This window comes from Rhinoderma darwinii, chromosome 3, assembly GCF_050947455.1.
Source record: "Rhinoderma darwinii isolate aRhiDar2 chromosome 3, aRhiDar2.hap1, whole genome shotgun sequence".
Taxonomy (NCBI): Eukaryota; Metazoa; Chordata; class Amphibia; order Anura; family Rhinodermatidae; genus Rhinoderma; species Rhinoderma darwinii.
In genome coordinates, this window is record NC_134689.1 from 361736483 (window position 1) to 361751299 (window position 14817).

At 42.8% G+C, this 14817-nt stretch overlaps 1 protein-coding gene across 1 annotated transcript in view; it reads right to left on the minus strand.

The window, feature by feature from the left end:
- The window catches only part of CNNM4 (cyclin and CBS domain divalent metal cation transport mediator 4), a 37993-nt gene that overhangs the window by 7604 nt on the left and 15572 nt on the right, over window positions 1-14817 (minus strand). Inside the window, exons 4-7 of the mRNA XM_075858589.1 lie at window positions 11629-11766; window positions 10006-10175; window positions 7520-7619; window positions 5319-5491 (exon numbers count right to left, since the gene is read on the minus strand). Of these exons, the coding sequence (XP_075714704.1) occupies window positions 5319-5491; window positions 7520-7619; window positions 10006-10175; window positions 11629-11766 (581 nt within the window). The remainder of the gene's footprint in view (window positions 1-5318; window positions 5492-7519; window positions 7620-10005; window positions 10176-11628; window positions 11767-14817) is intronic.

The window sequence follows — 14817 nt, forward strand, 5'->3', positions numbered from 1 at the left end:
GTGGAAGAGATGTGATATTCTTCTATATGCAAATTGCCTACTAAGGAATGTTAATGTGATATAAGTATTATTGGTATGTACTTGTGTCTGTTTCTACTACCAAAATTGAAAATAAAAAACTTTTTAATAAGCAGCAACTTTCCATGGCCATCCTCTGCTGAAGTTTGGATGCCGCAAACCATCGCTTGTTCGGGCCACACAAACCGATCTATACAAATTGTCCCCGAGTGTGATGGAAACATTGGTTTGTGTAGGTCAAGATCCACATTGGATAGGTGAAATAGTGTAGCTAGATTACTTGTACTTCTATCTCACACCTCAAGTCAGTGAATAGAAAAATATTAATATGATGTAAAATCCATGAGATTATAAATGTTTACGAGGCCATTTCCCAAGCGAGAAGCACCAGGAATTAGATGGCAAACGATAGCTCACGGTATTAGTACACAAACGCCAGTGTGTCCCAAGGGAAATGTCACAAGTACAAAAAAGACAACGGAGCTGTAGTGACGAAGACTTCAGTAGTGAACAGGTGTGGATAGTTTGACACTACTGAGAAAACATGAAAATCTAAATCTAATTTTTGCAGGAGTTCGTATTGTTTTAGTACAGATTTTGTAGTTACAGGAGTAACTTTTTGTAGTTACCTTCTTGTCAGCCACAAAGTTATCTCCAGTAATATTCTTCACCCTGTGCTTTCTGGCTAATACTCGGATTGAGTGTGAAAGCAGCAGCGCACATACTGTTAGAAAACAACCTGCATCTGCTGACTTTACTGAATTAGATCTTTCCCACTAATAAAGGAAGAAGTGTTTATGAACTAGGGCTGTATTCCAGTTACCCCATTCCCTGACATCTGGTAAGTCAAAGAGAACAGCCAAATGGCACAACAAGAGTAAGAGCACACAAGTGACATAGATGAAAAGGGCCGCCAATGCTAATTTTTAGCTGCGGTTTTCCTTTAAAACAGGTGTCCAATCCCTAAAATTATTTTGGTGGAACATTTACTACAATTTGTATTGTAATATTTAATGAGTAATAACCAAGAAAAATGTAAAGGTAATCCTAGATCTGGTACAACTGAGAGATTTGTCACATCTATCCAAGTAAAAATAAATCTTGCAAATGTGCTGACATCTAGCGGCCAAACAGGCTACACTGCAGTCTTGTCCCAAAAACATAAATAGAATTTTAATATATATATATATACACACACACACACACACACACACACACACGTCCTTCTCAATGGGTTAGAATATAAACGTTTTTTTTCTTTTAATGTTGATGACTATGCCTAACAGTTAATGCAAACCCTAAATGTATTCTCACAGAAAATTGTAATATTGGGTAAAAGTTGAAGATTGTAGACACATGGTGTGACACTTTAATCAGCTAATCAACACAAAGCACCTGCAAACGTTTCCTAAGCCTTTATATGGTCCAACAGTCTGGTTCAGTAGGCTACACAATCATGAGGAAGACTGCTGACTTGACAGATGTCCAGAAGACAGTCATTGACGCCCTCCACAAGGAGGGTAAGAAACAAAAGGACATTGCTAAAGAAGCTGCTGTTCAGAGTGCTGTATCCAAGCATATTAATGGGAAGTTGAGGAAGGAAAAAGTGTGGTACAAAAAAGGTGCACAAGCAACAGGGATAACCGCAGCCTTGAAAGGATTGTCAAGAAAAGGCCATGTAAGAATCTGGGGGAGATTCACGAGGAGTGGACTGTGGCTGGAGTCAGTGCTTCAAGAGCCACCACACACAGACGTATCCAGGACATGGGCAACAACTGTCACATTCCTTGTGTCAACGTCAGAAGCGTCTTACCTGGGCTAAGGAGAAAAAGGACTTGTCTGTTGCTCAGTGGAACATGGAACTCCTGTTTTCAGATGAAAGTAAATTTTGCATTTCATTTGGAAATCCAGAGTCTGGAGGAAGAGTGGAGGCATCAATCCAAGTGGCTTGCGGTCCAGTGTGAAGTTTCCACAGTCAGTGATGGTTTGGGGGCCATGTGATCTGCTGTTGTTGGTCCACTGTGTTATATCAAGTCCAGAGTCAGCGCAGCATCTAGCAGGACATTTTCGAGCACTTCATTCTTCTCTCTGCTGACAAGCTTAATGGAGATGCTGATTTCATTTTCCAGCAGGACTTGGCACCTGCCCACACTGCCAAAAATACCAATACCTGGTGTAATAACCACAGTATCACTGCGCTTGATTGGCCAGCAAACTCACCTGACCTAAACCCCATAGAGAATCTATGGGATATTGTCAAGAGGAAGATGAGACCCCAGACCCAACAATGCAGACGAGCTGAAGGCCGCTATCAAAGCAACCTGGGCTTCCATAACACCTCAGCAGTGCCACAGGCTGATCGCCTCCATGCCACGCTGCATTGATAACACCTCAGCAGTGCCACAGGCTGATCGCCTCCATGCTACGCCGCATTGATAACACCTCAGCAGTGCCACAGGCTGATCACCTCCATGCCACGCCGCATTGATAACACTTCAGCAGTGCCACAGGCTGATCGCCTCCATGCTACGCCGCATTGATAACACCTCAGCAGTGCCACAGGCTGATCACCCCCATGCCACGCCGCATTGATAACACCTCAGCAGTGCCACCGGCTGATCACCTCCATGCCACGCCGCATTGATGGAGTAATTCATGCAAAATGAGCCCCGACCAAGTATTGAGGGCATATACTGGACATACTTTTCAGTGACCCACATTTCGGTTTTAAAAAGAATTTTTGAAATTGGGCTTATATAATATTCTCATTTTCTGAGAGACTCAATTTGGGGTTTTCATTAACTGTTACCATAATCATCAACATTACAAGAAAAAAAAGCTGGAAATAAATCACTCTGTGTGTAATGAATCCTTATAATATATGAGCTTCACTTTTTGAATTTAATTACTGAAATAAATTAACTTTTTTATGATATTCTAATTCATTGAGAAGGACCTGTATGTAAGATCCATGAATGAAGAAAAAAACATAGTAAAACTTAGCTCTTAACCCCTTAGTGACCAGCCCATTTTAGGCCCTAATGACCAAGCTATTTTATTCGTTTTTCTATAGTCGCATTCAAAGAGCTATAACTTTTTTATTTTTTCGTCTACATAGCTGTATGAGGACTTGTTTTTTGCGGGATTAGTTGTGCTTTTTAATAGCAACATTTTTGGGTACATATAATTTTTATATTAACTTTTATTAACCTTTTTGTGGGGGGGGGGGGGATTATAAAAAAAACCTTAAATTCCGCCATTGTTCTATGCGTTTTTAAATGGACGCCGTTCACTATGCGACGTAAATAACATGTTACCTTTATTCTATGGGTCGGTACGATTACGGCGATACCACATATGTAGAGGTTTTTTTATGTTTTACGACTTTTGAACTAAAATTATTTGCTTTTGCATCGTCGCTTTCCAAGAGCCGTAAGTTTTTTATTTTTCCATCAATGTAGTGATTTTCTGGGCTTGTTTTCTGCGGGACGAGACGTAGTTTTGAATGGTACTGTTTTGGGGTACATGGGACTTATTGATTAATTTTTATTATGGTGTTCACTTTGCGGTTTAAATTACATATTAACTTTATTAATGGAGTCATTACGGTCGCGGCGATACCACATATGTGTACTTTTTTTTTTTTACACTTTTTATGGAAAAAAATGGATTTATTTTTTTACTGTACTTTTTATTAATAATCTTTATTTCACTTTGATGACTTATTTTATTAGTCCCACTAGGGGACTTTACTGTGCGATGTTCCGATCGCTGCTATAATGCTCTGGTATACTTCGTATACCAGAGCATTATTGCCTGTCAGTGTAAATCTGACAGGCAATCTGTTAGGACGTGCCTCCGGCGCGTCCTAACAGGAATATGTCCAGGGCAGACCTGGGGGCTTTTATCAGGCCCCCGGCTGCCATGACACCCCATCGGAGACCCGCGATTGCATTCGCGGGCCGCCGATGGGAGACAGAGGGAGCTCACTCCCTCTGTAAACAAAGTTAAATGCCGCGGTCGCTATTGACGGCGGCATTTAACGGGTTAAACTTCGATCGCGGGCGTTGGAGCAGGAGCTCAGCTGTCATCAGACAGCCTGCGCCCCGGCTCCTGCCTGCACGGGAGACCCGTGCAGGACTTAGACTAGGCTGACGTGAAAAGGCGTCAGCCTAGCCTAAAGCCCATTAGTGACCGACGTAAAAAGGCGTATTGGTGGTCACTAAGGGGTTAAAGAGGCTCTGTCACCACATTATAAGTGCCCTATCTCCTACGTAAGGAGATCGGCATTATAATGTAGGTGACAGTAATGCTTTTTATTTAAAAAAAACTATTTTAAACCACTTTATGAGCGATTTTTAGATTTATGCTAATGAGTTTCTTAATGCCCAAGTGGGCGTGTTTTTACGACCAAGTGGGCGTTGCACAGAGGAGTGTATGACGCTGACCAATCGGCATCATGCACTTCTCTCCATTCATTTACACTACAGATAGTGATATAGTTATATCGCTATGTGCAGCTACATACACAAAGATTACTGCAGTGTCCTGATAATGAATATACATCACTACCAGCCTGGACGTGATGTTTATTCAGAATCCTGACACTTCTGAATCTTTTCTGTGAGATTCCAGCAGGCAAGCATAATCTCGCGAGATTACGATGTAACCTGTTATTTCAAACGAGATTACGCTTGCCTTGCTGGAATCTCACAGAAAAGATTCAGAAGTGTCAGGATTCTTAATAAACATCACACCCTGGCTGGTATTGATGTATATTCATTATCAGGACACTGTAGTAATCTTTGTGTATGTAGCTGCACATAACGATATAACTATATCGCTAGTGCAGTGTAAATGAATGGAGAGAAGTGTATGACGCTGATTGGTCACTGATTGGTCAGCGTCATATACTCCCCTGTACAACGCCCACTTGGTCTAAAGTAAAACACGCCCACTTGGGCATTAAGAAACTCATTAGCATAAAGCTAAAAATCTCTCATAAAGTGGCTTAAAATAGGTCGTTTTTATAAATAAAAAGCATTACTGTCACCTACATTACAGCGCCGATCTCCTTATGTAGAAGACAGGGCACTTATAATGTGGGGACAGAGCCTCTTTAAATAAGCCAAATCATTTTTGCAGATATCCCTTTAAGAATGGCCTCTAAATGCAATAAGAAGTTGTCTAAGGGGTGACGTCCCCGTTAACATCAAGATGTGAAAATCTGTTCTGTAGCAATCTGAATTTTTTTTCTTGCCCTTTCATTGCGTGGCTAGAGCACAAACATTTAGACTCACCTTTACATACTGCAGGTCACCAAGGGCTCGCACACTGAAATCTGCTGTGTACTGCACTTGAACACTGAGCTGTGTATTGCTGCCACTGATCGTGGAAGAGATGGAGTCCGAGCGTTCATGACTTAGTGATGTAGACCGGTTCAGACTGCCCACGTGCGATGGGGAGCGCAGCTCTGTTATAGACAGGGGAGGAGATGGACACAGGTAAGACAAATACTTATCTTTTTAAAGACTCTTTTTTCCCATCAAATTCCAGTGGCTATTAGAAATATATGTAAACACTTCACCAAAACTTCCAAGGAGACTCCACCTGCTCTTCTTGGAGAGGTTTGTTTTTAGGATTCCTGACCCTCACCTACTTTACAAAGTAAATAGTCCCATTCCCAGAATAGCGGCAATCATCTAGTACAAGGGTGGGGAACGTCCAGGACGCAGGCCGTATAAGCCCCAGAGAGATAATTTAGTCTGGTCCGACCTCACTTAGACCGCGCTGCTGCCGCGTCATTCGCTACTTGGCTCTGTCCGCCCTACTCACTCGCATTTAGGAGCAGGAGAAGGGAAGACGGAGCCAAGTATGGTGGCAGCGGTCTGAGTGAGGTCGCTGCAGGCCAGCCCAAGAGTGGACCAGTCCGGTCACCTGACCTCACAGAATCAGACTGGTCCACTGTCGGGCCGGCACAGACCAGTCACCTGACCGCCGCCGTTTCATTCCCTCCTTGGCTCTGTCCGCCCGCCCTACTCACTCAAAGTGGGGTCAGGTGACTTAAAAGGTTTTTGTTTTTTTTACCTCCATCAAGGGCATTTATGATCTATCCACAGGATATATCAAATGTCAGATAGATGTGGGTCCCACCTCTTAGGTCCCAGATCTATCTCTTGAATGGGGCCCCCTAAACCCTGAAGCTTGTGATTTCTGGCCATGAAAAAAACAGCTGAGCTACGCGGTTTCCTTAAGTCCCATAGAACTGAATGGTAGTTACGGAAACAGTGTAACTCGCATGCTGAGCGGCTTCTGTAACTGCCATTCAGTACTCTGGGAATTCAGTGTCGGAAATCAGCCAGAACACAGAGGTGTAGAACGGGGTTTAGGGGACTCGGTTCTAGAGTTAGGTGCGGGTCCCAGAGGTGGGACCCGCATCTCTGACATGTCCTGTGGATATGTCATAAATGTCCCGGATGGGAAAACCCCCTTAAGTAAGGTCGGAACAACTTACTGCTGTGAGCAGTTATTTTCAAAACTTACCAAAGAGTCGACCGCTCCAGACTGCCCGACACAGTAGTAACGCCATCAATACCGGCTAACATCACACGCCTCACCAAAGAGAAGCAGTTCCAGCCATTACATCAGGGGTGAGTTCATTAAATGTTTGACCAAATATAGCAAGCAAATTTTAAGTTGATAATTTTGTATGGCCCGCAAATTATGTTATAAATATCCAAATGTCCATTGGCAGAAAAAAAGGTTCCCCACCCCTGCATTAGATGAAAGTTGGCTGATTAACGTGTAGATGGGTGTGCTAACGCTCCCACGACGACAGAGGTTTAGGGGGAAGGATTGGGCATGTTGGATTTCACGATGACCAATCATTGGTTCCCGCTGCACACAAGCCTGAGGTGTTGTACAGTCGTTTTTTCCGCTCTCCTCATTATAATCACATGCACGCTTGACCGACCGAGCATGCGTGTGGGTAGGAATAGTTGTTGGTCAAGCGAGCGGTCAGTATACCGCTATTGTAAGTGCATGGGCAGCTTAGTTTCCTACATGAACAGTATCCCACAAAGTGTAGAATTCAACTTTCCATAGTATGAGCAGTGAAAAGAAACCTGCAGGAACAAATATGTATAGACTTCATGCAACACTCCCATGTTTAATCACCTTGGTAAGTTACACGAGAGGGAAATGGGTCCATTAATGCCATGCAGCTGGATAGTGTCGTACAGTGTGAAGTAGAAGATCTCATGTTACACTGCAGTCACAATGGTGGGAGCACACGCTATACATACGCATGCAGTCTCTTTTACCTGCTAACCTTGAAAACAGAGACCCCCTTTTAATGGAAGGACGGACAGGAGCTGGGGGATGGATGTAAGGAAAGAGATGGCAATATGGAGGAGGAAAAAGAAGAAGATAATGGCCACATGAGGAGATGAGAAATGTGCGGAGATTAAGACTTGCATGGTGGGGAACGCGGTGTACTCACCACTAGCTGATTGGGTACTCATGGCCATCACACCATAGTAGGAGAAGGCTCCGGACTCAAATTTCATGTTCTCCTTCCCAGCCTCGACTTCAACTTTCCCCTGGAGAAAAACAAAAAAAAGAGGGGAAAAGAAAAACACGTCATCACAGCGGCTCAGTGCCAAGCAGATCTACTACGCAGCACTGGGGTCCACCGTTTCCGTGGCATCATCATTTACACACAAATATTCTTCGTTGTCCAGTTTCAAACAAATTAATGTTCATTTTTGTGAACTTCAAAGCTAAATAATTTTCCAATATACTTTCTGTATTAATTCCTAACGGTTTTCAAGATCTCGGCTTGTTGTTATTCCGCAGGAACATTCATTTATGCCCAGTGGATAAAAATCTGTCCATGATCATGTGATGGACACACAGGTGCTGGGATCGTTACAGTATGTGTATCAGAGCTGTTTCCTACTGATCCCCGCACCTGCGTGTCCATCACGACAGAATTTTATCCACTGGACGTAAACAATGTTCCTACTGAATAACAACAAGCAGAGATATTGAAAACCGAGAAATATGAATACAAAGAGCAGTTTAGAGAATTTTATAGACTATGACATGTCAGAAGTTTGTTGAACATTTAGCTACACTTTAATATTAGGCGTTACAATTCAGGTTCTGCTTGGGTCAGACTTAACCACAAACATGAATTTTTACGCATTTTTTGCCCAGTGTTACACCTTGATGCAAAATTGCACGAAGGCGTGCAAAGTGCTGGGTGACATTTTTACGATGTGCCAGATGACTTCATATCTGGTTATGAAAGTAGAATATGATTTGTTTATGTCAAAAGTGTGAAAATTGTCCCAGCAGCAAAAAAAGCTAAGAAATTCCATGTGTCAATTTCATTCCTGTTCTTTTTCTTGCTGCTTCTATCACAAGATATCAGATCCAAACACGGTTGATTAGTAATCCGGCTTCAGTGACACGCTTTCTAGTCAATGGGGTAAACCTGTGTCACTCGTACGGGCACCAGAACTTCCTGTGTGATGGGATTACAAGGACTGTACCACACAGGCTCTCCACAGGGGGGGGGGGGGTGGTCGCACACAAACGTCGATCACAATTTCTGATGATTAGTCAGATTCCTTTAACACAGTTATAATGAAGACTTGTGTTGAGCCTCCTATACTTAGTATCCTTTCCTCTAATATCCTCCTAAATACACCAGGAGATTCTGACAGTCCTCCAGCAGGCATTGGCTTGATCTGCTCATGTATATCTATACTGAGGCATCATGGGAATGATAGCATAGCACATAAGATGAGGTAGCGGGGTGAAATCTAACATTCGAGATGGTGTCTGACCTAAAGCGGACAGGAGGCTGGACTATAGGAAAGAGAGCAATATACATAAAAGGCCAGAGTTTGATAGACAATCAGGGGGAGGGTTGCAGCGATGAAAAGGTGTTTCCGCTAAATGTTTTTTTTAACTTCTTACAAATTCCGTTTGATGTAGAAGTGGAAACATTAAACGCAGCCATTACACTATTTTTTATTTCTTCCTCTCTGCATCCTAGCACCCATAACGTTAATTTTTTGTTCGCCGTAGCTGTGACACACTGTTTTTTGCGAGACAAGATGTAGGCGACATTTTTTAAAAAAACATTTACATGGTTTAATTTATATACATTTTTATTTTGGCAAAAAATACACCAATCATCATAAATGATGGTATAAACTTGTTGTGCCGGTTGTTATGGTCGGGATGATACCAAATATGTATATATTATTTTATGTTTTGGGACTTAAAATATTTGAATTTCTTAATTTAACAGATTTTTTATTCATTTCACTTTTTTTCCCGAAAAGGGGATTTTAATTAAGATTTTTTATTTTTTTTTGTTACTTTAATGTACTGGCATATATCTATATGTCCGTACATTAGCCTGTGTACTGATGGGGAATACCCCCGAGTATGCCCTAATAACAGGAAATATGGTTAGACAGCCCTGGGATCCTTCAATGGACCCTGGGCTGTCTGTCCATATAAGGTATGTCCATCCATCGCATCATAGGGATTTCCTGTGACGTAATCAATGTAGGTCCCCATCTAATTTTCGCGCCATTCAAGGGGTTATCGGTGGAGATCGGGTTTCTCTAATCGCCACTGTCAGAGCAGGGCTGTGTTTTGTAGCCCTTGCCCAGCTCCTGATCGCACGGCAAACTTGTTGTGCACACGTGATCAGCATGACGTGTATGCTAGTCATGATGCGGCAACCTCCAGCCGCTCATGACCAGCAAAGACGTTAAGAGTCATCAACCAATTAAAAAAACAAAAACGAAAAAAAAACACCCAACACACACAAAATCAGTGTGCCCTCACTCCCCTCAATCAGCACGTGTGGACAAAGTTTTACAATGGAACGTTTGTGCACCAGGTGTTTGCCTTTAAACATGCAGAACCCAAATTTGGAGTGTCACTCAATACCAACAATACCTGTAAGATCAGGATGAAGTAGTCTGCAATCCTGTTGCGCTGATACAGGTAATGCTCAGACGTCTTCTTGTCATCGTCATTGAAGTGTAACTCTTGCACCACATCTGGGTACTTCAGGAGCCGCAGAAGCGTTTTCTCTGAAACCAAGGAGGGTGCAAACAGGGGCACCTCTGAAAGAACAAAAGGGTCTTCGGAATGAGATATGAGGCCCTGTTCACACTGGCGTCAATACAGTTTCATAACAGATCTATTTGTAGCGGATCGAAACATAACAAATCCCATTAACTTTGGTGTGGACATGGCTATAAAATAATGTCTATTTTTTTCCATAGGTGCCAGATCATCAGACATCCTGGATTATTGGCCGTTGATCGAATTGTATATAAAATCTTAATGTACAGTCATTTTGCATATTTATCACACAAATGTTTTACATTAAACTGTTTTTAACCCCTTAAGTACCGAGATTCAGATACAGATACTAAGCAGAGTCATTAAAATCTACCAGTATGGAATGGGTTACAGTCTGCGCTACTCCACCACAGTGAGTGCCATTATCCTCAAATAAAACTTGGAACAGTGGTGAACCTTCCCAAGAGTGGCCAGTCTACCAAAATTTCACCAAGAACACATCAACAATTCATCCAGGTCACAAAAGAAGCCGGACAAACATCTAAAGAACTACAGACGTCTCAGTCCTCAGTTAATGTCTATGAACACGATTCCACAATAAGGAAAACATTGGGGCGAAAATGTCATCCATGGGAGAGTTGCAAGGCGCAAACCACTGATGACCAAAAAGAATGTCTCGCATTTGCCAAAAAAAACTATCTAGATGACCCCCAAGACTTTTGGAATAATATTCTCTGGACAGATGAGTCATAGGTTTGAAGACATTGGTCTCCTTACATCTGGCGTATAACACTGCATTCCACCATAAGAACATCATACAACAGTCACACATGGTGGCTGCAGTGTGATGGTCTGCGGCCTCTTTGCTTCTGCAGGACCCGGACGACTGGTCTTCACTGAAGAAACCATGACTTATACTGGCCACCAAAAAACCCTGAAGGATAATGTCCGCACATCAGTTTGTGATCTAAAGCTCAAGCACAGTTGGGTTTTGCAGTAGGACAATGATCCGAAGCGCGCAAGCAAGTCCACCTGCGAATGGCTCAACAGAAACAAAATTAAGGTTTTAGAATGGCCGAGTCAGAGTCCTGACTTGAATCCCATTTAGATGTTTTGGCAAGACCTGAAACGGGCAGTTCATGCTCGAAAAACCTTCCAATGTAACCGAATTAAAACAATTCTGCAAGGAAGAATGCGCCCAATTCCTCCACATCGATACTGCCAAGGGTGGCACTACTAGTTGTTAGGTTTAGGGGACGATTACTTTTTCTCATCGGTGATATAGACTTGGAATAAATCTTTGTCCTCAATAAATGGAATGATCATTTAATAGCTGCATTTTGTGATTACTCGTGTTGTCTTTATCTTGTATTAAAACTAGTAGAATGATCTGAAACATTTAAATGTGACAAGCCGTCAAAAATAGAAGAAACCAGGCGAGGGGCAAATACATTATCACAGCCCTATAATTATGCATGTATGTTAATTTACCGGTTGACAAGAAGCGGTGGGCAGCAAGGAGCAGTTGAGGGGAGATTTTAACTCTCAGATCATTATCTGAATCTTTGAAGACTGAAAAATCCTTCTTGTCCTGACGACGACCAACGCGTTTCTTACTGCGATTGTCCGCTGGTGGAGAAGTTAAATAATTAATAAAAGGAAAAATAATTATACAGAAAAAAATATTTACAAGGAAAAACACAAAAACTAAAAGATTCTGAGGGATATATCAAGATATAAAGGTGGACGACCAATAGACACAATGCTGAGCATGATGGAACGTTACACCATTTAGTAGTTTTATATTTTTTGATCACCTATATATTGAATTGTGGAGAATATTTTTGGTCAGCTGTAATATGTAATGACAATATTATATTTCATGCGACACTGCCTGGAATATGGTCTACTAAACAGAAGTCGGGTTTAGGGGGTTTCGTTTCGGCCGAGCACTTCTGGGCAGCAGCTTTTCTTCCCCGAGAACAAAAGGATTGGTCATGTTGGAACCCAACTGCTGATCCGTCCCTCCCCCGACATCTGGAGTCGGGAAACCCCCATGCACATTAGATGGTCGTCCGAATCTGCCGACCATAATATATTGTGTATAGCCACCTTAAGGGTATGTTCACACAAGGTCATTACGTCCGTAATGGACGGACGTATTTCGGCCGCAAGTCCCGGACCAAACACAGTGCAGGGAGCCGGGCTCCTAGCATCATAGTTATGTACGACGCTAGGAGTCCCTGCCTCTCCGTGGAACTACGGTCTCATACTGAAAACATGATTACAGTACGGGACAGTTGTCCGGCAGCGAGGCAGGGACTCCTAGCGTCGTACATAACTATGATGCTAGGAGCCCGGCTCCCTGCAGTGTGTTCGGTCCGGTACTTGCGGCCGAAATACGTCCGTCAATTAAGGACGTAATGACCTTGTGTGAACATACACTTCTGTTTACTTTTTAGGGTATTATTCTATCTTTAGGGTCCATGTTAATTAACCAACCATTAGATAAGTCCATTCTAAGCAATCCCCTAATGGATGTCGATTGATCGCTCCTTTTTTAAGCAGGACCAAACTGGGTAATAGAGCAGACCTATATAGCAGGCAGTTGTAATTCCCCGTAGCTGCTCTCCCAACGCCACCAGCAGAACAGCTGCAATTCTCTGAATGGAGGAGCGGACTTGAGTGCCAATAACCGCTTAGCTTCTTCCTGACGATTGCCAGCGTCCGCTTTCTATAGAACAGATGTATATTAAGGAGATTCGCACAATGCATTTCCCTAACATATTGCTGAAGCGGCTCCAGAGGTGTAAATATCCCATTCTTATAATGTTAGTGTTCCCCTGACACGGTCGTGCACCAGTGCATATCATGTTATCCGACTCCAGTATGCTGACAGGTGCGATGAATGAAAACTGACAAGTATGCAGGGCTCGGTAATATCATCTAATGCCTGGCTGAATAGTCTGCTTGTTACAGGAGATTACTGTGGAGTAGTCCTTGCAGGCAATCTAACTGGAGATTTACATAGATACTATGCCATACTCCTCATCTTGTGCAATTGCTTGTTTTGGCTTCGGAAAGGCTGAGCAAATAAAATACACAAACGGATAGCAAAAAAATTTGCAGCCAATAAAATCGCAGGCTCCTACATGTGATCATCAGATAGAATATAAAAGCCGAGAGATAACCAAGGGACTAAACCTAAGCTGGAGCGCCAACTCGAAAAACAAGTCCTTACCCCTTGTTTTTAAAATTGCCTCTCCAGCTTGGAGGCACCTTCAAGACTATTCGGGAAATGCAAACATCAATCCTCCTATTACATGTATTTGGCTTCGTTCACATCTGCGTTGTGACATTCCATTGTTCTGCTCCGTCAGAAGGGAACGGAACCAACGGTTCGGCGGCCGACAGAACCCATGGACTTAAATAGGTTCCGTCGGCGTGTCTATGATTTTACCAGGCACAATAGCACAGGATGCTGCGCTACTGTCTCCGGTAATCCCTGCCGGATCTGCAACGGAGACCCCTAAACAAAGCCTCAAACGCAGATGTGAACGAAGCCTTACCTGAACTTCTCTCTTTACCTGCTGGTACAATCTCAAAGTCGCCTGAAGAGTTGTGGAGAATTTCGGTCTACCCGACGGGCCATAAAATTAAATGGTCGAAAATCTAATGTATACGGAGGGGAGACGTTGCAGCAAAGAAGGATTGAGTATGTGTCACAGCCGACCCTTTGTTTCCCCAGGATCACTGCCATAGAGCTTATTGCCCCTCATGGACACGCTCAGCTGATCCAACAGTATGTCTATGGGGAGTCAGGACAGCCACCTTGTGTGTATGGCCATCATTACCGCAGCCTCCGGCCTCTCAGAGCTCGCCGGTAGAGTTATTACATATATCGTGTGTATTACAGGAAACATACGAGGCTAGCCAGTCTTACAAATTTGCGCTCATGGTAAATCTTGACAAAAGCAGGATCACGTTAACATTAAGAGTCTGTTCTACTACTAATTATTTCCTCCCATTACATCCGACTCATAAGCTACAAATTCCATTATAGTTTAGTCATTATTGTCTTTGTAAAATACTCCCTATGAATCCAACATTAAATAGCCATTTCATCCTTAAAAAGATAGAATAAAAACCTTTGAGGATCTAGGAGCCCTTATTTCCACTTCATAGTCAAGTTGTACAAAAATTTATTCATCTAGGAGTTCTATCCGTTTCTGACAACCTACATGGATCACCACCACAGTGCACACCAGGGTTGTCACCCAACTATCTTACAGGAGTGGTTGGGTTAGAATTACTAAATAACTGGACAAATTTGCTGTTCAAGACTCTAGAAAAGCAATGGCAGCCATAATAGTTGTCATCCAGCTTCCTTAGAAATGGATATACAATGAACAGAAGAATAGCATTTTTAACTTCTTGCAGGATGGGGCTGAGTTGCACTGCCACACGTACAATGACCCGCTGTATGTGGATAGATATTGAAGGGGCTGCAGCGATAGTTGGCGGGTGTTTGAGGTTGACCCCCCCCCCCACCCAATCGATCACACATTGATGGCTTATCCCTTAAAAGTAAATACACATTGGACTAAACTTGTCCAAACATCTATTTAAGCGGGATCGGTCAATGATCTAATGTGTATGGGGCCTGTCGACAGCAGATGT